Source organism: Triticum urartu, chromosome 5 (genome assembly GCF_003073215.2).
Source record: "Triticum urartu cultivar G1812 chromosome 5, Tu2.1, whole genome shotgun sequence".
Lineage (NCBI taxonomy): Eukaryota > Viridiplantae > Streptophyta > Magnoliopsida > Poales > Poaceae > Triticum > Triticum urartu.
Genome location: NC_053026.1, coordinates 453743341 through 453769073, shown reverse-complemented (window position 1 = coordinate 453769073; position 25733 = coordinate 453743341). Strand labels below are relative to the sequence as shown.

The following is a 25733-nucleotide window of genomic DNA, read 5'->3' as shown; positions in this document are numbered from 1 at the left end:
CCGGGGGTGGGTATGGACTTGGGGGCTGTGCAGGGGTGGGGAAGGAGGTCCCTTCCCAACCCATCTCTTTTGGAGTGTTTGACAAAAACCTATCATTTTAGTGGTCGCCGTCCCACAGAACTACCACTTTTTAAAAAGTGGTCGAAAACTATCAAAAATTCTTAATTTTATGACTAAAAACTACCATTTTTAGGTAATAGACAGTTTAAACGATTTAAACATGTTGACCGTTCAATTGACTGTTATTACAGGTGGGACCCACACGTCATTCTTCTTCCTCCTCTCTTTATCTTTCTTTGGCATTTTCACAAACAGCTTCTGTGCATGGGAGGGAAGGAGGTCAAACTCCGGTGGCGTGCCCGCCGAGCCACGCCTGCCGAGCCGCGCCGCCACCGCCCGCCTGCGTTTGCGCCGCAGCCGTCCCACGCCGCTCCGCCCACGATGCTGCCTGCTGCTGCCGCTCCGGGCTGCCGCTGCTAGCCATCGCCCGACGCCGGCGCTCGCCGCCGTCGCCCCGGGCCTCTAGCACCCCGTCGTGTAACAGCCGCTCCTGCCAGCGAGGTGCGCGCCTTCCCTACCCGAGGTGCTCGCGCTGCAGGAGCCGCTCGCCGTGGTGTTGCTCGCCGTGGTGCTGCAGGAGCTGCTCGCGCTCCAGCTCGAAGGGAGGCCGACGAGGACGACGCCATCTGAGTCGAGGTCGTCGAGGCAGGGGACGGCAGCAGCATCCAAAGCTCGCCGGATCTCCCGGCGACGGTGACTTCCTCGCCAGGAGATGGAGGGGCGGGTGCTCTTCGGCCCCGCGGCGCTGGCGGCTGCCTCGCTAGGAAGATGGAGGGACAGGTGCCCTTCGGATCCCGCGACTCCGGCGGCCAGTGGCTGCCTCGCCGGGCGGATCGAGCGACGGTGCGGGCTCGAGAGCAAAGGTACGGGGCAGCAAGTGGACTTTTTTTGACTGAGATTGGGGATTTTGCAGCCACGTCAGCTCCGACGGGTGGGTCCCGCATGTCATAAACCTGTTTAAATCGTCTAAACTGATCATTTTTCGAAAGCGGTAGTTTTTAGTCACAAAATTAAGAATTTTTGGTAGTTTTTGACCACTTTTTAAAAAGTGGCAGTTCTGTGGGACAAAAACCCCTAAAGTGGTAGCTTTTTGTCAATCACTCTCTCTTTTGTCATCTTGGTTGTAAGCGTGGGGCGAGGGTGGCGGTGGAGCTATGGATACCGAGGCGGACGGCTTTGGTGGTGGGAGCCGTAGTGATTGGGGGCGGAGCTCGCGACTCGGGTGTTGCCTTGGTGCCATGGTCGTGTGGGCGACGTGGTGGCCAGAGTGCTAGGGTCGGTGGCGTTGGCGCAGCGGGCATATGTGGCCTGTTGTACTACGTCTCAGAGGAGAAGTGCTTGTCGGGGTTAAACCTGCTCTGGCTCTGCCAGGCCGACGACGGCGACGCCTGTGTGGGTGTTATTCCCTTCTTGAAGGCGACGCCATGGTTACTCTTCTTCCTTTATGTTGCTTCGAGAGAAACCTTAATTCTTGGATCAGGCGGTGGTGGCGCTTCGGTGTCGCTTTCTTCTTGAAGGCGCCGCCTTGAAGACCCGGCACATCGTACACGACTTCGTTCAATGCAATCCCCTCCACGAGCCTTCGTTCCTATCTATCCATAAGGACCAAGCAAGAGCAGTGAACACATTCCAAGCTAATTTGCAACTGCTGCCCTGAGTTCCCGTCACAAGAGAGTGAAAATCCACACAGCTGGATGGTTGCCATGATGCCTCGATTGCTTCACGAACAACACTCCACACAACTTGTGCCACTACACACTGAATCAAGATGTGGTCACAGGTCTCATCCTGTCCGCACAACACACATTTGTCATCGTCCGTCCTATGCTGTTTGAGGATCTGATCCCCGCTAGGGACGCGGTCTTGAGTGATCCGCCAAAAGGAAAATCTTGATTTTAGCTGGAATACACGCCTTCCAAATAACTATAGTGTCACATACTTCAAAATTCTTGAAGATTTCTTTGTATAATGACCCCATAGAGAAATGGCCCAACAACTCTAGGCGCCTGCTGGCGAAATCATGTCCGTTGAAGATGCGCCTCCCTACCAGCAGGCCGACCAACCTGTCCCATTTGCCGCATTCGGTCAGGTCTAACGGGCCCAAGGAGCGTTTGAAACGGGAGAGAATATCACATGGAGATCAAGTTTCGGTGGAAACCACATGGAATCGACGTTTGAAGTTTCAAAAAATCTAAAAAAGGGATCTTAAGAGTGTGATATTCTATTAGTACATGAAATTCATGAGTTCAAACAAATTACCATTTACGAGGGAGGAAAAAACAAAATCAATATTGAATAATGCCGAAGAGAAAAAACGTCACTATTCATCACTGAATTTCTTCTTTTCATAGCTCGTAAATGGTAATGTGTTTGAACTTAGCATAGAACATCACCCTCTTAACATCCCGAATTATTTTTCAGATTTTTTTGAAACTTTCAAACATGATTTTCATGCATGAAGTTTTCTTTGAACTTCATGAAGTTACTACAAAGCCTGCCCTGGCCTTGTAGTAACTTCCACATCCACCTGGCCATAAGACACCATTTCATTATGGATCTTGATGATGAATCTCGGCTTACACATGTTTCGGCATTGCAACTAGCTTGTCGTACACGTCTCAAATCTCCTACTTTGCTGCTCTAAAGGATCGACACACCTGTGAAGAATCCGATGTCCTTTGTTTCAAAGTGCATGAGACAAAGCACAAAGCAAACCCTATGTGCTCCCTTTATTTCCCTTCTTTAACAAAGCAAAGCATATATCATTTTCTTAATCCGGAGTGCACGCAGCCGCTTTAATTTAATTGGCAAGAGCAAAATGCACACAGTGGAGACGCTCAGCAAGCGCCTCACTTCAGCTTCCTGAACAATCCTCTGGTAGCCACAGAGGAGTTGTCGCTGCAGCATGTCTTCAAGCTCGGCGAGGGATGGCGCAGGCGGGAGCTCGCGGAACTACCGCAGCGGCTTCGCCAGGAACCTCGCGAGGCTCCCGTCCAGCATCGTGGAAGGGCTGTCGAGGTCGATAGCCCGCCGGGCTCCGAGGAGCCGCCCGCAGGGCATCCAGGTCCCCCAGCACCACCAGCCGCCGCCGCAGTGGCCTCCTCTTCCAGCTGCCACTCCTACTCCTCCGCCCTTCGTGCCGGAGGAGCTGTTCTTCTTCAGCGCGTTCGAGCAGCAGTACGGCGGCCACCACCCGTTCTTCTACGGGTGCCGGCTCAGCGAGGTCCTGGCGATCGCCCGGCGAGAGGGCAAGCACGTGTTCGTGTACCTCCACGACCCGGCCCACCCGTACACCGAGCCCTTCTGCCGGGGCACGCTCTGCTCGGACGTGGTGGTGGAGTTCCTCGACGCCAACTTCGTGTCCTGGGGCGCGGTCACCGGCAGAGGGGAAGGGTCGGGCATGGCCGCGTCGCTGCAGCCCGGCAGCTTCCCGTTCTGCGCCGTCGTCGCCCCGGTCTCCAGCGAAAGCATCACAGTCCTACAACGGGTACGAACTACGAAGCCGATAGTATTGGACTTCACAGTGTCAAGAAACAGATGGAGCTTAGCGTTCCATCGTATGAGTATTAGGTTATAGAGGGAGTACAATTGAATTTTTCATGTTTTTATTGAGAACTACAGTATATCTTGTCTCCTCGCAGGTAGAAGGGCCGGTCACGCCGTCGGAGCTCGTGGAGATGTTGCAGAGAACCATCGACGAGCAACGCGTTGCTTTTCGAGCCTCGATGGCTGACGACCATGCTGCGGCATTCAGAGCCTCTAGGGCTGAGGAGGAAGAGAGGAGGAGATCGGCTCTACGGCTGCGGCAAGAGCAGGACGCAGCTTACCTCGAGTCACTTCGGAAGGATCAGGTCCAGTAGCAATTTTCACTCTGTGCTGTACAATGTAGTACATGCCCTGCTCAGACTTGGACATCTCAATTGGCTGTGTCAGTGCAGGAAAAAGAAAGATCCAAAAGGACTCTTCAGGAGGGAACCGCAAGGCCAAAGCCAAAGCCAAGCACGAAATATCCTGGCCAGGCAGGTAGAGAAACTAGCAGGACAACCCAGATCAGAGCACCTGCGCATAAGGAAACTGTACCTTCACACACAACGGAAGCAAACACCAAGGTATGAAAACTAAACGAATTCTCGGGTACACTCGCGATAGATAGATAGCAACAACAAGATAATATCAAAACTCATGAGCAGGGGAGTTTCGGATGCCTAATTTTTTTTATTTTTTATAGAAATGAAGGAGGACCCCCTGGACGATGCATGCATCCACTTTATTAATTATTCACACAAGGCCTTACAAAGTCATACAATAGTAAGACTAAAGCCACCGTCTAGGCAATATCTGTCGCTACTCCTATCCAGTTGATTAAGGGATGCTGATAGTCTGGGCTTAATACCAAACAGACCTCGCAGCCAAACCTAACATCTAAGACCCGAGGTCCCAAACAGGACGCCTGCCGGGTATGGGGCAACCACGAGTCCGACGCACTCCTCAACCAGGACGCCTGCCGGGTATGAGGCCGCCACAACCACCTGCCACGAATCCATCTTTAGTGTTGTATTGCTGCGTCTATCTTGTCCGGTCTAGCTGCCGTCAAGGCCACCACGATGTCAGACAGTGCCACCATCCTGCGCTCGTCCATCATCACACGCCCACCGACGAGACCCCGCTGCTCCATGCCGTTGAGACCCGCTGTTGTCAACGTGCCAGATTCCACGCCGCTCCTCCTCTTGTCCCCTCCAGCCAGCACTTACTCCAAAACGATGCCCCCAGGAGAGAGAACGACATCAAAAACGTCGTCATCGTCCGATCTGGTAGACCCAGATCTAGGGTTTCCCTTGGAACCTCCCAATCAGGTTGACGTGACCTGCAACGACGATGCCTCGAGAAGGGAACGACGTTTGAGACGCCGCCATGACCGCAGTCAGGCGCGATTTTCACCGGAAGCCACGTCGTCCCGATCTTGCGACTGGCTGGAACCGAGCGGAGCCTCGCCACGAAGATGAACGCCGCCTTCGGTAATCCGGCGGAGATCCGTCCTCTCCTCACCGGTCCCTCCAAGCGCCGCCGGTCGGCGGAAGGCCACCCCGCGACGGATCAGATCGGGGCGTTGGATCCGCAGTCACCGCCGTCACCATCTCCGCACAGATCAGCCAACCCCGCCGGATGGGGCGCTGCCACCGCCGCCGTCCATCTCAGGGCCGCCGCTCCGCCGACTATGGTGCTTGGGCCACCGCCGCACAGAATGGGATCGCCGCCCCAGCCGCCGCCTTCGGATCCCATGAGAGGTGCCGCCCCTGCCGCCTCAAATGAGATCCCGCAGCATCCACCCACCTAGGTGCCTTCGGCACCGGGCCCACCGCCACCGCGGCCCACGCCGGCGGCAGCAGAGGCAGAAGGAGGCGCAAGAGGCGACCTGCGGTGCTAGGGTTTAGGGGCCCCTGGCGTCGCTCAGGGGGAGGCGACGCGAGGGGGAGGGTCTATCTTTGTTTATCTATGTCTGCTTTTCAGATGCCTACATATATAGAAAGTGTTGCAAATTATGCATAGAAGTTTACTGAACACTGCTTTTATGTGCAGGTAATGATAAGATTTCCCAACGGCGAGAGAAGGCAGCAGAGCTTCCGTCACACGGACACAATAAGGGAAATCTACAAGTATGCTAATTCCTTGGGCATACCTGGCATAGGAAAGTATCAACTTGTAAGGAGCTACCCAAGGAAAACCTACGGGCATCAGCAGCTGGAGATGAATCTTGGAGATGCAGGTTTCCATCCGAGTGTGACACTGTACATTGAGCAACTTTAGTAAAACATGATGTAACTACGAGACTGAATGTATATTTGATGCAAATCATGTAATACAAACATGCCAAGACATGAAGGCGTGCAGCCAGTATGATCACCAATTCACCATTTGCCATAAGTCTTAACAGCCACCATATATAGTAGGGTCACAACGCATCCATCGGTTCACAACACAAGGGGTCTCAGATTACAACAACATGAGTTCGCGGCGCGATGCCCCCGAGTCCTGAAATCAAACCATCTTAGTCCAAAAGCTACATGAATTACAACAAAAACACAGGTTTTTGGTTAGATTGTGACCATTATTATTGATCCACAGAAACTGGTGCATGCATCTCACTCACAGCCTGGCCCTGGACGACGCTGCAGTTGGAGATGTCAGCTGCTGCATCCCATCCTCCAATTGCTTCATCTCTTGTGCCTCTCTCTGTTGCAGCGCCTTGGCCGAAACGAACACAGACCAACCAGAGTCTCCCGGCACAACATCGTCAGGAACTACCCACATCTCGCCAATCCTCTCTGATAGATCCGTCTTTCTGTGCCTCATCTCCGGCGTTCCAGCTGGGCACAGAATAAACTCTTCCGCCAGGCTGGAATAATCTGCGCGATCAGTTGTCGTTTCTTCAGGTTGTATGCTCCCTCAAACTGTCGCAATACTCACGACGTTCACGGAAATAGGACGTGAAACACTCCCGCTGAAGACATACCACATCCTTGCAATCAACCCCCATGGAAGTGGCAGCCACAGCACCGGTGCCGACTGCGGGATAGTCTGGTCGGCTCCTCTGCCCAGGCACCAGGGGTAGAACCATAAACGGAGTGTCTTGGAATTCGCATGGGAAATGCAACCACATCCTAATAACCGCTAGCATTGCCGCATCCTGCAAGGCGTCAAAGGGGGATTTGTGCGTGGCTTCCACTTTAACCGACCAGCCGGGAGCCCGGGACGCTGCTGCAGCTCCACTACCAGAATAAATGACGCTGCCGACGGTGTTATCTATGCCGACGGCCCCCGTCGGCATAGATGGAGATACGCCGACGACCGAGGAAACACCATAGGCGTACAGAAGCCGTCGGCAAATCTTCGTCTATGCCGACGGGCACCGTCGGCGTAGATTAGCCGCCGGCATCTCCCCCACTATACCTATGGGGACCATCGGCACACATGTGGGCCCGCCGACCCAGGACCGGATGGGGAGTTGACGCTGTCACCACTATGCCGACGGCCTTGACGGAGGCCGTTGGCATAGTTAGTACACTTTTTTTAGTTGTCAGAAAACACGTGTGCTATCTACGCCGACGGCTTGGCCGTCGGCATATCTGTGGTCTATATATGCCGACGGCCAAACCGTCGGCATATATATGTTATATGTTTTTTATTTCTCATTTCATATTTTTAAAATTTAGACTTGATTAATTTAAATCTAATTTATATAGACTTAAACATACAGAAATTATATATGGATTCGGGCAGAATTTTCCCTATATTATGAATATCCGGTTTGTTTTTACTTTTGAGTACTTTAAAATGTAACCTCATGTAATTTTGCATATAGGTCCTTATACTTAGTAAAAATCACAAATAATTGATACTTCCATAGATTTGGACAACTTTTAAATGCCTTTTTTATCATAATCTCGCACCGCCTTGTAGCAATGCCACCGAAACAACGCACGGGTCCTGATGCGTGTGTGAAAGTGATGTTGCATGCGTAGACGCCCGTCTTGGGTCTCCGGGGTGTTGCCCCCCCTCCACGGACGGTAGTGCCTCCGTCACTTGGAGAGGGGAATCGTGCGCGTCGGGTAGAACAAAGGGAATCTATTGGTGGGTTCGGTCCATCCCTATTTGGGGATGTTCCTATGGGCTGACCAATCGCAACCAGGTGGAAGAGTACACTGGTCAAAGCCCGCCCGGCAAAGTCAAAGGGCTGGATCATCGGGTCAACTGGGCTTCGTGGTGGCCTTCCAGGTGTAGCAATGCCACCGAAACACCGTACCGGGTCCTGAAGCGTGTGTGAAAGTGATGTTGCATGCGTAGACGCCCGTCTTGGGTCTCCGGGGTGTTGCCCCCCTCCACGGACGGTAGTGCCACCGTCACTTGGAGAGGGGAATCATGCGCGTCGGGTAGAACCGGAGGGAATCTATTGGTGGGTTCGGTCCAACCCTATTTGAGGATGTTCCTATGGGCTGACCAATCGCAACCAGGTGGAAGAGTACACTGGTCAAAGCCCGTCCGACAAAGTCAAAGGGCTAGATCATCGGGTCAACTGGGCTTCGTGGTGGCCTACCAGGTGTAGCAATGCCACCGAAACACCGTACCGGGTCCTGAAGCGTGTGTGTGAAAGTGATGTTGCATGCATAGACGCCCTTCTTGGGCTTCGAGGTGTGCCCCCCTCTACGAACGGCAGAGCCGACGTCACTTGGAGGGGGGAATCATGCGCGTCGGGTAGAACCGGAGGGAATCTATTGGTGGGTTGGTGAAAGTGCTAGTGATCGACTAGAGGGGGGTGAATAGGCGATTTTTATGAAAGTCTTCAAAACATGGAAGTTTCGAAGACAAACGATAGAAATAAACCTATTACCATGCAGCGGAAGGTAGACTACACTAGGCAAACCATAGTCAAGTATTCAATGAAGTGAAAGCACAATGACTAATAGCAGCTAGGCAGTAAGGATCAGGTAGGAAGATATAGTGAAGCCAATCAGAACAAGTAATCACTCAGTGAAGCCAAATGGTGATGCAATCGTACAATGACTTCACAAGGACCAACAGTAAGTAAAGGGAAGAGAAGGATGAAACCAGTGACTCGTTGAAGACAATGATTTGTTAGACCAGTTCCAGTTGCTGTGACAACTATACGTCTGGTTAGGGAGGCTGAGATTCAACTCAGAAGACCTCGTCTTCACCTTATTCCCCTTGAGCTAAGGACACCCAGTCCTCGCCCAATCACTCTGGTAAGTCTTCAAGGTAGACTTCCAAACCTTCACAGACTTCGTTCACCGGCGATCCACAATGACTCTTGGATGCTCAGAGCGCGACGCCTAACCGGCTGGAGGATTCACAGTCCTCAAGTGTAATAAGTCTTCAGATCACACAGACAGGAAGACTTAAGTGATGCCTAACACTCTTTGGCTCTGGGTGGTTAGGGCTTTATCCTCGCAAGGAATTCTCTCTCAAAGGCTTCGAGGTGGGTTGCTCTCAAACGACAAAAGCCATACTCTAACTCTGAGCAGCCAACCGTTTATGGTTGTAGGGGGTGGGCTATTTGTCCGAAATGACCCTCGGTCACTAAGGAACTGACACGTGTTCCAATGGTCAGATTTCAAACACACACGTCAACTTTACTTGGGCTACAAGCAAAGCTGACTTATCCAACTCTGGACAAGATTTGCTCTCATAGTCTTCACTCGAAGACATATGATTTTGGTTAAGCATCACTTCAGTCATTCTGACTGGTTCTCTTGGAACCCACTTAGCAGTACGGTGGTTCCTATGACTCAACAAATAAGAAAAAGAACGATGAAAGAACTAAGTCTTCACGCTCCATAGTCTTCATGCGATGTCTTCTCTTGTCATAGTCTTCAATGTGAATGTCTTCACATACCACCTTTGACTTCAATGTCTTCATTCATTTTTAGGGGTCATCTTTGGTAGGAAAACTGAATCAATGAGGGACTTCTACCTGTGTTATCCTGCAATTCTCACAAACACATTAGTCCCTCAACTAGGTTTGTCGTCAATTCTCCAAAACCAACTAGGGGTGGCACTAGATGCACTTACAATCTCCCCCTTGTTGGTGATTGATGACAAACTAGTTGAATTTTTCAACGGGGAATAAAATATGTGAAATTGTAAAGGATAGGTTATTGTCTTCATAAGTGGCAAAGGCTCCCCCTGAAGATGTGCATATAAGTAAGTTGCTTTTGGTATGCAAATGCACATGGTAGGTTGTACTTGTGGAGATCCTCTTCAACTTATGATGACAATTTATCATGCATAAAAAGTATGTGAAGATAATGACATGCACAATGAAAAATGGACGTCTGCAAAATGATCTAAGTGCGGAATTTATCATCGCATCACAGAATAGCAAATAAGTAGCAGACGACCATCGAGTTTGAGTGTTACAACTCAAAGAACCAAATGTATCAAGACGTGAGAGTTGTAAACACTAGGCAAAATATAAAACTACCGCCCATATGAACCCGCTTGAAGACTATCAAACTCATATGCTTCTCCCCCTTTTGTCAGTAAGGACCAAAAAGGTTTGAAGACATAGAGCACCTACTCATCTCCGTGAGGAGTTGGTGAAGCAGCAAGGTCTTCGGTGTTGGTTGGCGGTGCAGATGAACTCGGTGCAGTGTTGATTCGTGCTGAAGGTGGTGAAGTAGCATCATCTTCATCATCGATGACACGTGCATTCACTGTTGCAGCAGAGGAGGAGAACTCAGAGTCTTCAAGAGACAGAGTATGTCGCAGCACAGTCCTTCTTGGAGGTGTTGAGTCAAACTTGAAGCGTTCAGAGAAGCCATCCTCTTGAAGATCATCTTCAGAACACATAAGCGTCAGCCCTTTCCATGTATGCCGACAGGTTTCATGGGCAACAAAGGCATTCTTGGTGGCAAGGTTGCGAATCATGTTTACGTCCACCAAGAGGCTTTGCATTTGGCGCTTCAGCCAGTCATGATGCTTATCCTGTTTCTGATGAAGGGCAACCAGAATTTCTCGGTCGTTGAGAACACGAGATCGCTTCTTGGGCCGTTGGGCAATGGTGCTTTCAGTGGCTTCAGTGAGGGCACGATGAGGTGCACGTGTAGTACCAGCCAGAGGATAAACACGAGTGACTGCTTGAACTCCTTCAATGTTTTGAGAGAAGCTTTGATTCTCAACATTTTGAAGACTAAGGGGCTCCTTGGCAGGCTCTGGATAGATGGCTTCAACTAACATATCGACGTCAGGCATAAAGATCCGATGATTGCGAGCAGAGGGCTGATAGGTGACAGCTGAGTGTAGTTTGATCAGCCGCATAATCCATGGAGCGTAAAACTTCAAGCCAAAGAGATCAGATCCTGATGCAGCAGGCGGATGAAGAAGTCTTGTGCATTGAAGCATTTGCCATGAAGAATATGGAAGACCAAAGTCTTCATTGCACCTTCCAGCTTTGCATGTGGAGAATGTCCTTTGATGGGCCAGAGAGTTTGCCTTATAATGTGATAAATAGTGCGTGGCAGATACTCAAGGTCTTCAACAAAGAACTCCTTAGGATATGCAGCATCTGGAGGAAAAGGCTTCATCACGCTGAGCATCTGACTCATGTTTGGTTCAGGCTTCTGAAAAATGCTCTCCATAGCTGCACTATGAAGCTGACAACTAGGTTCATAAAGATCTCCTGGAGTGGGCAGACCAGTGAGCTCAATGATATCAAAGGCTTTGGCTTCGTGATGAACATTGCCGGTCATCCACTCAAGGACCCACGTCTTCGGATCTCTGTTGTAGCCACGAATATGAAGAGTGGCATAGAATTGGAGCAGCAATTCTTTGTTCCAGTGCTCTTTGTCGGTGACGAACGGCAACAATCCAGACTCTTTGAAGCAATCCAGAGCTTCTTCCAAGCAAGGCAGACCAGTTATGGCTTCAGTGTCAAGACGCATATGTGGGAAAATGCGACCTTGATTGTACAGAATGCATGAGTAATAACTGCGCTGCTGATAGCTCCAGAACCGATCAGAAGATATTCTTGCCCTTGAGTAGGGGTTCTTGGCTCTATTGAAGAAGGTGTTGTGTGCTTTGAAGCCATTGATATTAAAAGATCCGGGTGCCGATGCAGGACCTGGAAACCTGGGCAACCTTGGCATTGGCTTCTGTACTTGAGGCTTGTGCTCAACGTGATAGTCAAACTGAGGACCAGCAGCAGGCGGAGGAGTCAGAAAAGGCCATTTGACAGTGAGAAGTTGGCCATAGTTGAATGCTTGCTCGATAGTGTGTGACCTTGGTGGTGGAATAGGAGCAGTGGCATCAACAGAGGCGTCAGGCTGCACATCTGTTGCTGGTGCATTATTGGCTTCATTGGCCTCTGGCACAGTGTTAGGTGCAGGCTCCACAGTGTCTTCAGCCATGACCACATCATTGGCTTCAGTGGTGTCAGTGGTGGCAGCCTCACGATTCTCAACCTCCACTGCAGAAGCTGGAGGGTCGGTCACGTTCTCCTCGAGAACAACATCTTGGTGAGACGGGGGTGTAGCAACTCTTGGGGCTTCTTCTTCATCGGCTGATGCAGCCGGAACATCTTCAGCCATGTTGGCTTCGGATTCAGATACATGCATTGTGGGAGTGACTTGGGGCCTTGATCCTTTGCGAAGCCTGCGTAACACGGGCGACGCTTGTGGAGATGGAGTGTGCTGGGCCTCATAGTCATCATCATCTTGCACTGTCGGGGTAGCTTGCAGTTGGGGAGAGCTTGGAGTGTCTTGTCTCTGTGGGTGATCAGCCCACGATGCATCCTGAGCAGTTGGCGTCAAAGGACGACCAATGTTGATGAGTTCGCTGTGCGTGAGCACAGGCGATGATACCAGTTGGTGGTCGATCTGAGGAAGGACTTCATTATCTTCAACATTGTCATGGTGACCAATGTCTTCAGCAGCGGTGAGGTCAGCTGCTGGAATGTCTTCAGCTTCAGGAGCCTCTGTGGAAGCAGGCTCATGAACTACTATCCGTCATTCTTGATGCGAGGAATCAGGGCGAGCAACAGAGATGGGTTCTACAACAAGAGGTTCTGTGGGAGCAGCCCGATCTTTCTTGGTTCTGCGCTTCTTCTTGGAGGGAGCAACATCACAAGCATTAGGATATTTCCTTTTTCTGGCTTCAGCCTCAGCAGTCCTCGTCTTCTTCAGTTCTGAAGCGATTGACCGGACCTTTGGCTTCGAGCCAGTCATGCTGCTTGGAAAGACTATGCGTGGCTCTTCCCGCCTTGAAGGTGCAGATTGGTCTATTGATGGCTTCTTCTTCTTTGGAGCCATTCTTGGGTCGATGCCAGGATGACCAAGAGCCTTGCGCTTCTCAGCCTCATTGTAGGCTTGCACACACTTGTCAGCCAGGCTCTTCTTGCGCTCACGAGAACCTTTAGCTTCTTCACGCTTCTTGAGAAAGGCTTCCTTGAGCTCGTGCAGCATAATCTTGAAGTTTTTCACATCTTGCACGCTGAGCTTGGCCATGTGCTTCTTGAACTGAGATTTCTCAAAGTCGATCTTTTGCTTCAGTTCAACGATGCGCTGAGCTAGAGCTAGCTCTGAAGCAATGGCGCCAGTGAAGGCGACACTGAGGCCAATTGGAAGTTGCAGATCTTCAAAGCTGAGGTTGGGCGTGTCAAACCACTCATCAATGAAGTTATGGATGATTGCCACATCAAAGAGAGGCAAATCATTGAAGATCTCTGCTTCTTCCTTGCTCTTGATCAGTTGCGTAAGAGCGTCATCTGCAAGCTCTTCATTGCTGGACAGATCAATGGCGTCATTGCGCAGAATAGCAGCAGCAGTCAGTGCCTGATCAGTATCCTTTCTCATCTCAATCTTCTTAGAGATACGTGAGAGATCTTCAGACTGCACACTGTCTTCAGGAGGTGCAGTAGCCAGTGGCTTCGCCCGTAAGATTTTTGGTGCTGAGGCAGACTTTGAAGCTTTAGCCTTCTTCTGCTTCTGCGGCTTCGGTGGTGCAGGTGCTTCGTCAGATTCAGCATCATCTGCAGGTTGAGCCACGACTGCCCCTTGAACCATAATATGAGTGATGAGACCTTCTAGGTTGTAGAAGGGCCCAACCAGATTGGGTTCAGCTTCTCGTGTGCCATCAGCACGTGGCGCAGAGGGGCCTGGGTTGAAGTCTAATCCCAATGACTTCTTGTTTTCCTTGGCAGAGTTTTGTGCAAACTGATAGTTGCACTTGAAGAGATTGTCTTCGCGACACCATAACAGAGAGGATGGGTCGGCATTAGCAGGCTGAGGTCCACGAAGCATGCATGGGTAAAAGCCTTGAGCAATAGCTTCGGACTGTGATTTGGGCTGAAGACCTTTGTATGTGATATCTCCCCATGGTCCCTTTGTTGGGGAACGTAGCAGAAATTCAAAATTTTCCTACGTATCACCAAGATCTATCTATGGAGAAACCAGCAACGAGGGGAAGGAGAGTGCATCTACATACCCTTGTAGATCGCTAAGCGGAAGCGTTCAAGTGAACGGGGTTGATGGAGTCGTACTCGTCGTGATTCAAATCACCGATGATCCTAGTGCCGAACGGACGGCACCTCCGCGTTCAACACACGTACGGAACAGATGACGTCTCCTCCTTTCTTGATCCAGCAAGGGGGGAGGAGAGGTTGATGAAGATCCAGCAGCACGACGGCGTGGTGGTGGATGCAGGGCGTCACAGTAGCAGGGCTTCGCCTATACTACGAGAGAGAGACATAACGGGGAGAGAGGGAGGCGCCAGGGGCTGGTCTATGAAATCCCTCCTCTCCCCCACTATATATAGGAGGGCCAAGGAGGGGGTGGTGCGCAGCCTAGGAGATCCAATCTCCTAGGTGCGGCGGCCAGGGGAGGTTTCCCTTCCCCCCAAGGCACTTAGGGGTGCCTTCCACTAGTGGGACTCCTCCCCATGGAAACCCTAGGCGCATGGGCCTAGTAGGGCTGGTGCCCTTGGCCCATGTAGGCCAAGGCGCACCCCCTACAGCCCATGTGGCCCCCCGGGACAGGTGGCCCCACCCGGTGGACCCCCGGGACCCCTCCGGTGGTCCTGGTACAATACCGATAACCCCGAAACTTGTCCCGATGGCCGAAACAACACTTCCTATATATATAATTCTTTACCTCCGGACCATTCCGGAACTCCTCGTGACGTCCGGGATCTCATCCGGGACTCCGAACAATATTTGGGTTACTGCATACACATATCTTCATAACCCTAGCGTCACCGAACCTTAAGTGTGTAGACCCTACGTGTTCGGGAGACATGAAGACATGACCGAGACGTTCTCCGGTCAATAACCAACAGCGGGATCTGGATACCCATGATGGCTCCCACACGTTCCACGATGATCTCATCGGATGAACCACGATGTCAAGGACTTAATCAATCCCGTATACAATTCCCTTTGTCTAGCGGTATTGTACTTGCCCGAGATTCGATCATCGGTATCCCGATACCTTGTTCAATCTCGTTACCGGCAAGTCTCTTTTACTCGTTCCGTAACACATCATCCCGTGATCAACTCCTTGATCACATTGTGCACATTATGATGATGTCCTACCGAGTGGGCCCAGAGATACCTCTCCGTTTACACGGAGTGACAAATCCCAGTCTCGATTCGTGCCAACCCAACAGACACTTTCGGAGATACCCGTAATGCACCTTTATAGTCACCCAGTTACGTTGTGACGTTTGGTACACCCAAAGCATTCCTACGGTATCCGGGAGTTGCACAATCTCATGGTCTAAGGAAATGATACTTGACTTTAGAAAAGCTTTAGCATACGAACTACATGATCTTGTGCTAGGCTTAGGATTGGGTCTTGTCCATCACATCATTCTCCTAATGATGTGATCCCGTTATCAATGACATCCAATGTCCATGGTCAGGAAACCATAACCATCTATTGATCAACGAGCTAGTCAAATAGAGGCTTACTAGGGACATGGTGTTGTCTATGTATCCACACATGTATCTGAGTTTCCTATCAATACAATTCTAGCATGGATAATAAACGATTATCATGAACAAGGAAATATAATAATAATCAATTTATTATTGCCTCTAGGGCATATTTCCAACACCCTTGATGGCACTCTTCTCAGCATATTCGTCGGTGACGAATTTGTACTTGAACCATTCCTTTGCCCAATTTCTTCGAATCCATTGGATTCGGTTCTTGCGTTCTCCATAGGTTTCTTCTGGATCTGACTTGTATTGCTCATATAGATCTGGTGGCAGGTCCTTAGCAGTGTTTCCACGGCGCTGTATGCCTCCCTTCCTTGTAGATTTCTCTGTAGCCATGAACTTCAAACTGAATGGCTTCAACACATTCAAAGGTTTCAAAGGCTTCCGCCTGCGGGTCAAACAGGAACTGGCTTCGGGAGAATTTATATGATGCTGTAAGAATTCTACAAATGAATGCAGACTATGAGAACCAAGGGATTCTCCCACGGACATGTACCTGTGACAGCATTAAGGTGCGAGGGAAGGGGAAGAGGTCATATGCATTCTCAGAATATTTTGAAGATAAATCAGTTTAGAAGACATTGACCTCATCGTGCGAAGACATTCACTCATAGATAAAGAGTTGGTTCCAGATTTGTACGAATCCACGGATCAGTACAAGTGAGGAATCTAACTACTTTGTGAAGCATAAGTGAACATTCTAGGCACATTATGAGATGCAGTATGAAATAGATCCAACTTGTGTGAATAGAAACTTCTTGTGGAAGAAAGTGATGAATCTATAGGATCAAAGGGGCCGTAAAAAGGAAGTTTTATTTACCACACAAAGAACTACTAGACGGAGTGGAAGAGGAGGCCGAGCAGTTCGATCGTCCGTGCCCTAACTTGGCGACGGAGGACACCTACAGCGACGGCGGAGAAGACGATGTCCGCGGCTGGCGTGAAGACGGCGTCGGAGAGGTCACAGCAGCTAAGCGCTTCGTCGCCGGCATCGTCGAGGGCTAGCGGTGGCGCTAGGGTTTGTGCGAGAGTGGAAGAAAGGATAATGATTGTGGTGAGGCGTGTATTTATAGGGACAGGGACGACACAGTGTTATTACACAGGTGCCCCTAGCGATTCACATCTGAAGGACACATGGCCATCATGCAACATATCGGAGGTTGTTCCACGTTCCCACGCACGTCTGGATTGTCGGGTGGTCGTTGGTACTTCTCCGGGTTTCAGGTGAAGAAATTAGCATTGAAAACGAACTTAATGTTTGTCTCTGTATCTTCTGCTGACAAGGACGCAGAGAAGACATTCGACAGTTTCAAGAGAATGCATATGATTTGGATAGATAGAATTTGAGATAGACAGCATAGAGAGGTTAGGGTCCGATCACATTCACTTAGTTCAAAAGATTCAACAAGAAGACATAGCTATAAGTGAATGCTGTAGAGGACAGAACACTAGTATATATATATATATATATATATATATATATGAGAAAGACAATCAAATCAACATAGTGACAATAATCATGAAGACAAGTTGAAAATTAAGACAAAAAAAATGTGAAGACATAGCAAATGTAACGCCTTAGGTAAAACACTTCAAACAGAAGAATTTGGTGGTGGCGTTACCCACCGTATAGGAAGTATTAGACCCAGACACAGCGCATAATTATCGTGGCGCTCTGAAGTCAAATTTCACATTAATGTATTCACACTTAGAATGTAAGTCTTCATTGATTGAAGATATACTTTACTTCGTGTGTTGCACATCTAAGTCATCAATATGCATAAGTGTTAGGATGTGTGTGTTGGGTAACGTAGTAATTTCAAAAAATTTCCTACGCACACGCAAGATCATGGTGATGCATAGCAACGAGAGGGGAGAGTGTGATCTACGTACCCTTGTAGATCGACAACGGAAGCGTTAGCACAACGTGGTTGATGTAGTCGTACGTCTTCACAGCCCGACCGATCAAGCACCGAAACTACGACACTTCCGAGTTCTAGCACACGTTCAGCTCGATGACGATCCCCGGACTCTGATCCAGCAAAGTGTCGGGGAAGAGTTCCGTCAGCACGACAGCGTGGTGACGATCTTGATGTACTACCGTCGCAGGGCTTCGCCTAAGCACCGCTATAATATTATCGAGGACTATGGTGGAAGGGGGCACCGCACACGGCTAAGAATATGATCACGTGGATCAACTTGTGTCTCTAGGGGTGCCCCCTGCCTCCGTATATAAAGGATCAAAGGGGGGGGGTGCGGCCGGCCAGGAGAGGGCGCGCCAGGAGGTGTCCTACTCCCTTCGGGAGTAGGATTCCCCCCTTTCCTAGTTGGAATAGGATTCGGGAGGGGGGAAAGAGGAGAGAGAGAAGGAAGGGGCGCCGCCCCCCTCTTCTTGTCCTATTCGGACTAGGGAGGAGGGGCGCGTGGCGCAGCCCTCGCCACCTCCCCTCTCTTCCACTAAGGCCCACTAAGGCCCATATACCTCCCGGGGGGTTCCGGTAACCTCCTAGTACTCCGGTAAAATCCCGATTTCACCCGGAACACTTACGATATCCAAATATAGGCTTCCAATATATCAATCTTTATGTCTCGACCATTTCGAGACTCCTCGTCATGTCCCCGATCCCATCCGGGACTCCTAACTCTTTCGGTACATCAAAACTCATAAACTCATAATATAACTGTCATCGAAACCTTAAGCGTGCGGACCCTACGGGTTCGAGAACAATGTAGACATGACCGAGACACGTCTCCGGTCAATAACCAATAGCGGAACCTGGATGCTCATATTGGCTCCCACATATTCTATGAAGATCTTTATCGGTCAAACCGCATAACAACATACGTTGTTCCCTTTGTCATCGGTATGTTACTTTGCCCGAGATTCGATCGTTGGTATCTCAATACCTAGTTCAATCTCGTTACTGGCAAGTCTCTTTACTCGTTTCGTAATACATCATCTCGCAACTAACTCATTAGTTGCAATGCTTGCAAGGCTTATGTGATGTGCATTACCGAGAGGGCCCAGAGATACCTCTCCGACAATCGGAGTGACAAATCCTAATCTCGAAATACGCCAACCCAACATGTACCTTTGGAGACACCTGTAGAGCTCCTTTATAATCACCCAGTTACGTTGTGATGTTTGGTAGCACACAAAGTGTTCCTCCGGCAAACGGGAGTTGCATAATCTCATAGTCATAGGAACATGTATAAGTCATGAAGAAAGCAATAGCAACATACTAAACGATCGGGGTGCTAAGCTAATGGAATGTGTCATGTCAATCACATCATTCTCCTAATGATGTGATCCCGTTAATCAAATAACAACTCTTTTTGTTTATGGTTAGGAAACATAACCATCTTCAATTAACGAGCTAGTCAAGTAGAGGCATACTAGTGACACTCTGTTTGTCTATGTATTCACACATGTATTATGTTTCCGGTTAATACAATTCTAGCATGAATAATAAACATTTATCATGATATAAGGAAATAAATAATAACTTTATTATTGCCTCTAGGGCATATTTCCTTCAGTCTCCCACTTGCACTAGAGTCAATAATCTAGTTCACATCGCCATGTGATTCAACACTAAGAGTTCACATCACCATGTGATTAACACCCATAGTTCACATCGTCATGTGACCTATACCCAAAGGGTTTACTAGAGTTAATAATCTAGTTCACATCATTTATGTGATTAACACCCAAAGAGTACTAAGGTGTGATCATGTTTTGCTTGTGAGATAATTTTAGTCAACGGGTCTGTCACATACAGATCCGTAAGTATTTTGTGAATTCTATGTCTACAATGCTCTGCACGGAGCTACTCTAGCTAATTGCTCCCACTTTCAATATGTATCTAGATCGAGACTTAGAGTCATCCAGATCTGTGTTAAAACTTGCATCGACGTAACTTTTTACGGCGAACCTTTTTTCACCTCCATAATCGAGAAACATATCCTTATTCCACCAAGGATAATTTTTGACCGCTGTCCAGTGATCTACTCCTAGATCACTATTGTACTCCCTTGCCAAAATTAGTGTAGGGTATACAATAGGTCTAGTACACAGCATGGCATACTTTATAGAACCTATGGCCAAGGCATAGGGAATGATTTTCATTCTCATTCTATTTTCTGTCGTGGTCGGGCTTTGAGTCTTACTCAACTTCACACCTTGTAACACAGGCAAGAATTCTTTCTTTGACTGTTCCATTTTGAACTACTTCAAAATCTTGTTAAGGCATGTACTCATTGAAAAAAACTCATCAAGCGTCTTGATCTATCTCTATAGATCTCGATGCTCAATATGTAAGCAGCTTCACCGAGGTCTTTCTTTGAAAAACTCCTTTCAAACACTTCTTTATGCTTTACAGAATAATTCTACATTATTTCCGATCAACAATATGTCACTCACATATACTTATCAGAAATGTTGTAGTGCTCCCACTCACTTTCTTGTAAATACAGGCTTCACCGCAAGTCTGTATAAAACTATATGCTTTGATCAACTTATCAAAGCGTATATTCCAACTCCGAGATGCTTGCACCAGTCCATAGATGGATCGCTGGAGCTTGCATATTTTGTTAGCACCTTTAGGATTGACAAAACCTTCTGGTTGCATCATATACAACTCTTCTTTAAATCCATTAAGGAATGTAGTTTTGTTTATCCATTTGCCAGATTTCATAAAAATGCGGCAATTGCTAACATGATTTGGACAGACTTAAGCATCGCTACGAGTGAGAAAATTTCATCGTAGTCAACACCTTGAACTTTGTCAAAAACCTTTTTCGACAAGTCTAGCTTTGTAGATAGTAACACTACTATCAGCTTCCGTCTCCCTCTTGAAGATCCATTTATTTTCTATGGCTTGCCGATCATCGGGCAAATCCATCAAAGTCCATACTTTTTTCTCATACATGGATCATATCTCAGATTTCATGGCCTCAAACCATTTCACGGAATCTGGGCTCATCATCGCTTCCTCATAGTTCGCAAGTTCGTCATGGTCTAGTAACATGACTTCCAGAACAGGATCACCGTACCACTCGGGTGCGGATCTCACTCTGGTTTACCTACGAGATTCGGTAGTAACTTGATCTGAAGTTACATGATCATCATCATTAGCTTCCTCACTAATTGGTGTAGTAGTCACAAGAACAGATTTCTGTGATGAACTACTTTCCAATAAGGGAGAAGGTACAATTACCTTATCAAGTTTTCTACTTTCCTCCCACTCACTTCTTTCGAGAGAAACTCCTTCTCTAGAAAGGATCCATTCTTAGCAACGAATGTCTTGCCTTCGGATCTGTGATAGAAGGTGTACCCAAGAGTCTCCTTTGGGTATCCTATGAAGACATATTTCTCCGATTTGGGTTTGAGCTTATTAGGATGAAACTTTTTCACATAAGCATCACAACCCAAAACTTTAAGAAACGACAACTTTGGTTTCTTGCCAAACCATAATTCAGATTGTGTCATCTCAACAGATTTAGATGGTGCCCTTTTTAACGTGAATGCAGCTGTCTCTAATGCATAACCCCAAAACGATAGTGGTAGATCGGTAAGAGACATCATAGATTGCACTATATCCAATAAAGTACGGTTATGGCGATCGGACACACCAGTTGTGGTGTTCCAGATGGCATGAGTTTGTGAAACTATTCCACAATGTTTTAATTGAAGGCCAAACTCGTAACTCAAATATTTTACTTCTGCGGTCATATCGTAGAAACTTTTTATTTTTTGTTACGATGATTCTCCACTTCACTCTGAAATTCTTTGAACTTTTCAAATGTTTCAGACTTGTGTTTCATCAAGTAGATATACCCATATCTGCTCAAATCATCTGTGAAGGTCAGAAAAATAACGATACCTGCCGCGAGCCTCAACACTCATCGGATCACATACATCAGTATGTATTATTTCCAATAAGTCAGTTGCTCGCTCCATTGTTCCGGAGAACGGAGTCTTAGTCATCTTTTCCATAAGGCATGGTTCGCAAGCATCAAGTGATTCATAATCAAGTGATTCCAAAATCCCATCAGCATGGAATTTCTTCATGCGCTTTACACCAATATGACCTAAACGGCAGTGCCACAAATAAGTTGCACTATCATTATTAACTTTGCATCTTTTGTCTTCAATATTATGAATATGTGTCTCACTACGATCGAGATCCAATGAACCATTTTCATTGGGTGTGTAACCATATAAGGTTTTATTCATGTAAACAGAACAACAATTATTCTCTAACTTAAATGAATAACCGTATTGCAATAAACATGATCAAATCATATTCATGCTCAACGCAACACCAAATAACACTTATTTAGGTTCAACACTAATCCCGAAAGTATAGGGAGTGTGCGATGATGATCATATCAATCTTGGCACTACTTCCAACACACATCGTCACTTCACCCTTAACTAGTTTCTGTTCATTCTGCAACTCCCGTTTCGAGTTACTACTCTTAGCAACTGAACCAGTATCAAATACCGAGGGGTTGCTACGAACACTAGTAAAATACACATTAATAATCTGTATATCAAATATACCTTTGTTCACTTTGCCATCCTTCTTATCCGCCAAATACTTGGGGCAGTTCCGCTTCCAGTGACCAGTCCCTTTGCAGTAGAAGCACTTAGTCTCAGGCTTAGGACCAGACTTGGGCTTCTTCACTTGAGCAGCAACTTGCTTGCCGTTCTTCTTGAAGTTCCCCTTCTTCCCTTTGCCCTTTTATTGAAACTAGTGGTCTTGTCTACCATCAACACTTGATGCTCTTTCTTGATTTCTACCTTCATCGATTTCATCATCATGAAAAGCTCGAGAGTCGTTTTCGTCATCCCTTGCATACTATAGTTCATCACGAAGTTCTACTAACTTGGTGATGGTGACTAGAGAATTCTGTCAATCACTATCTTATCTGGAAGATTAACTCCCACTTGATTCAAGCGATTGTAGTACCCAGATAATCTGAGCACATGCTCACTAGTTGAGCGATTCTCCTCCATCTTTTGGCTATAGAACTTGTTGGAGACTTCATATCTCTCAACTCGGGTATTTGCTTGAAATATTAACTTCAACTCCTAGAACATCTCATATGGTCCATGACGTTCAAAACGTCTTTTGAAGTCCCGATTCTAAGCCGTTAAGCATGGTGCACTAAACTATTAAGTAGTCATCTTATTGAGCTAGCCAAACGTTCATAACGTCTGCATCTTCTCCTGCAATAGGTCTGTCACCTAGCGGTGCATCAAGGACATAATTCTTCTGTGCAGCAATGAGGATAAACCTTAGATCACGGATCCAATCCGCATCATTGCTACTAACATCTTTCAACACAATTTTCTCTAGGAACATATCAAAATAAACACAGGGAAGCAACAATGCGAGCTATTGATCTACAACATGATTTGGAAAATACTACTAGGACTAAGTTCATGATAAATTTAAGTTCAATTAATCATATTACTTAAGAACTCCCACTTAGATAGACATCCCTCTAATCCTCTAAGTGATCACGTGATCCAAATCAACTAAACCATGTCCGATCATCACGTGAGATGGAGTAGTTTCATTGGTGAACATCACTATGTTGATCATTCCTACTATATGATTCACGCTCGACCTTTCGGTCTCTGTGTTCCGAGGCCATATCTGTATATGCTTGGCTCGTCAAGTATAACCTGAGTATTCCGCGTGTGCAAGTATTTTGCACCCGTTGTATTTGAACGTAGAGCCTATCACACCCGATCATCACATGGTGTCTCAGCACGAAGAACTTTCGCAACGGTGCATACTCAGGGAGAACACTTCTTGATAATTAGTGAGAGATCATCTTATAATGCTACCATCAATCAAAGCAAGATAAGATGCATAAAAGATAAAGATCACATGCAATCAATATGTAACACCCTTGATGCGACTATATCTCCCACGTGTCGAGGCACGACTTAGAGGCATAATCGCATTGAAGGTGTTACAAGTTGGTATCAGAGCCTTCCCCGACCTTAGGAGCCCCATTGCTTGATCGTTTTAGCGGCTGAGTTGTGTCTAGAAATATGTTTTGAGTCATTTAGGAATTATATATCGGAGAGTTTAGGAATTCTTTTTACTTCCTAGTCTCCTCATTGCTCTGGTAAGGCATCCTGACGTAGAGTTTTGACTCTTCTCTTCTCAAATTTCACTAAATTTTTTTTAGGATCACACGGGTATCTTGGAATTGTTCCGATGGTTTTATGATGAGAACATTGTCTTGGTGCCTCCTGTCAGGGGTTTAGTGGAAGTGTCCCGGGGAGTTGAGCTCTGAGGTGTTGTCATCATAATTTTATCGTTGCAATTCTGGAATACCTGAGTTTAGTACGCCGACATCGAAAATCTCTTTTATGCAGTTCGTTGGTGAGATAACCTTGATGCCACCTAGTACTGGGGCGGGAGTTCGGGAGTATCGCCATAACTTGTATAACGGATGCTTTTCGAAGGTTGAGGTAGATGGTTTCCGAAGGTTTCTTGGTTATGTGTTGAAGGATGGATACAGCTGGATGTAGGATTTGCTAGATTTGGGTGAGATATTATGCTTCCCCTGTATCCCCAACACCTGATTGCATAACCGGAAAGGTTCGGGAGTTTCATAGGTGGGAATTCTTGCAGCTCTAGTTCTTCTTCCATGAATATTGGTTTGAGATTGGGATTTCTTACCGATTATTCGTTCTTGATCCGTACCTTGTTGAGTTATTTCTCTACCTTAATTCTAAGTGGCTTCTCAATTTATGGATATGTGAAAATTTCAAGAGGAATGCATTCGTTCATTTTGTTCGGATGTGAAGACTATATGTTGCAATTATCATTCCGTTGGATTCAGCTTCAATATTTATCTATCAATGTGCTAATGGTGGTCAACCTCTTCAGGATGGCTCCTCCAACGCGCACGACTCCGAATCCTAATCCGCCACCACCTCCACCTCCTCCGGAGGCATGGCAAGCTGTGATGGCCGCAACCAATGCAAACACATAGTTGATCATGCAAATTCTTCAAGAGCGCAATCAAGGCAACCAAGGGAATCAAGGAAACAATCAGAATCACTTTGCTACACTCAACCAGTTCCTTGCTAACGGGCCAAAGACTTTCAGCAATTGTGTTGAGGCAACCGATGCTGACGATTGGCTTGTGGATCTGTGTAAGCATTTCGAGTGCAGTAACGTCAGGCCTGAGGACTTTGTTAAGTTCGCTTCCTTCCAACTCAAAGATCAAGCTGCAGAATGGTTCCAGCAGTACAAGGACTCCAGAGGTGGACGTGTTATCACTTGGGATGATTTCCGTCGAGATTTCCGAGCTCATCATATTCCTCAGAGCGTGGTTGAAAGTAAGCGTGAGGAATTCCGCAATCTGAAGCAAGGCTCTTTGTCTGTCTATGACTACAACAAGTTGTTCCAGAAGCTCGCCCGCTTTGCCAAGCAGGACGTCCCTGATGAGAAGAGCATGATATACCAGTTTAGGGGTGGTCTCAGAGAAGAAATTCAGCTAGCTCTTGTTCTCTTTGAGCCCTTGAGATACGATGAGTTCTACAACATGGCACTGGAGCAAGAGGCTGCTCAGTTGAGGTGTGATGCTTCCAAGAAGCGAGCCAGAGATGTTACTCCTTCTTCCTCTACTCAAGTGGCCAAGCAGCAGAAGTTTTGGCTTCCTCCTCCTCCGTTCCGTCAGCCGTATCAGCAGAAGAGCAAAGGTGGCAGTGGTTCTTCCCACCCACCCAACCCTGGCTTTCAGAACAAGACTTCGTCTCAAGCTCCAAGATCGAGTGCTCCGTATCACCGTCCGCTTTTAGAGGTCACGTGCAACAAGTGCCAACAGAAGGGTCACTATGCCAACAAGTGTTTCAACCAGAGGCATCTTCCTCCTCCTCCTCCTGTCAGATCGGCAAGTACAGCTGTGGTCAAGCATAACCCCAAGTTCGCCAAGGTCAATATGGTGAATGCAGCTCAGGCAGAGGACTCACCAGATGTCATCATGGGTAACCTTCCTATTAATGATATTCCTGCAAAAGTTCTTTTTGACACTGGTGCATCGCATTGCTTCATTTCCAAACCTTTTGCATCAAAGTATGAGTGTGATTATCAGTATCTGCAAAGTTCCTTGCAAATTGTGTCACCGG

At 47.6% G+C, this 25733-nt stretch overlaps 1 protein-coding gene across 1 annotated transcript; it reads left to right on the top strand.

The window, feature by feature from the left end:
• Positions 1–2504: 2504 nt before the first annotated feature.
• Positions 2505–5965, top strand: LOC125509756 (plant UBX domain-containing protein 10-like). The gene is made up of 4 exons (XM_048674792.1): positions 2505–3547; positions 3702–3911; positions 3999–4169; positions 5638–5965. The coding sequence occupies exons 1-4, from the start codon at positions 2966–2968 to the stop codon at positions 5863–5865; spliced, it is 1191 nt and encodes a 396-aa protein (XP_048530749.1). The 5' UTR covers positions 2505–2965; the 3' UTR covers positions 5866–5965.
• Positions 5966–25733: the final 19768 nt, after the last annotated feature.

Coding starts and splice junctions, on each gene's coding strand:
- LOC125509756 (XM_048674792.1), top strand. CDS start 2,966: ATGTCTTCAAGCTCGGCGAGGGATGGCGCAGGCGGGAGCTCGCGGAAC. Junction 3,548..3,701: donor GCATCACAGTCCTACAACGG/GTACGAACTACG, acceptor GTCTCCTCGCAG/GTAGAAGGGCCGGTCACGCC. Junction 3,912..3,998: donor AGTCACTTCGGAAGGATCAG/GTCCAGTAGCAA, acceptor GTGTCAGTGCAG/GAAAAAGAAAGATCCAAAAG.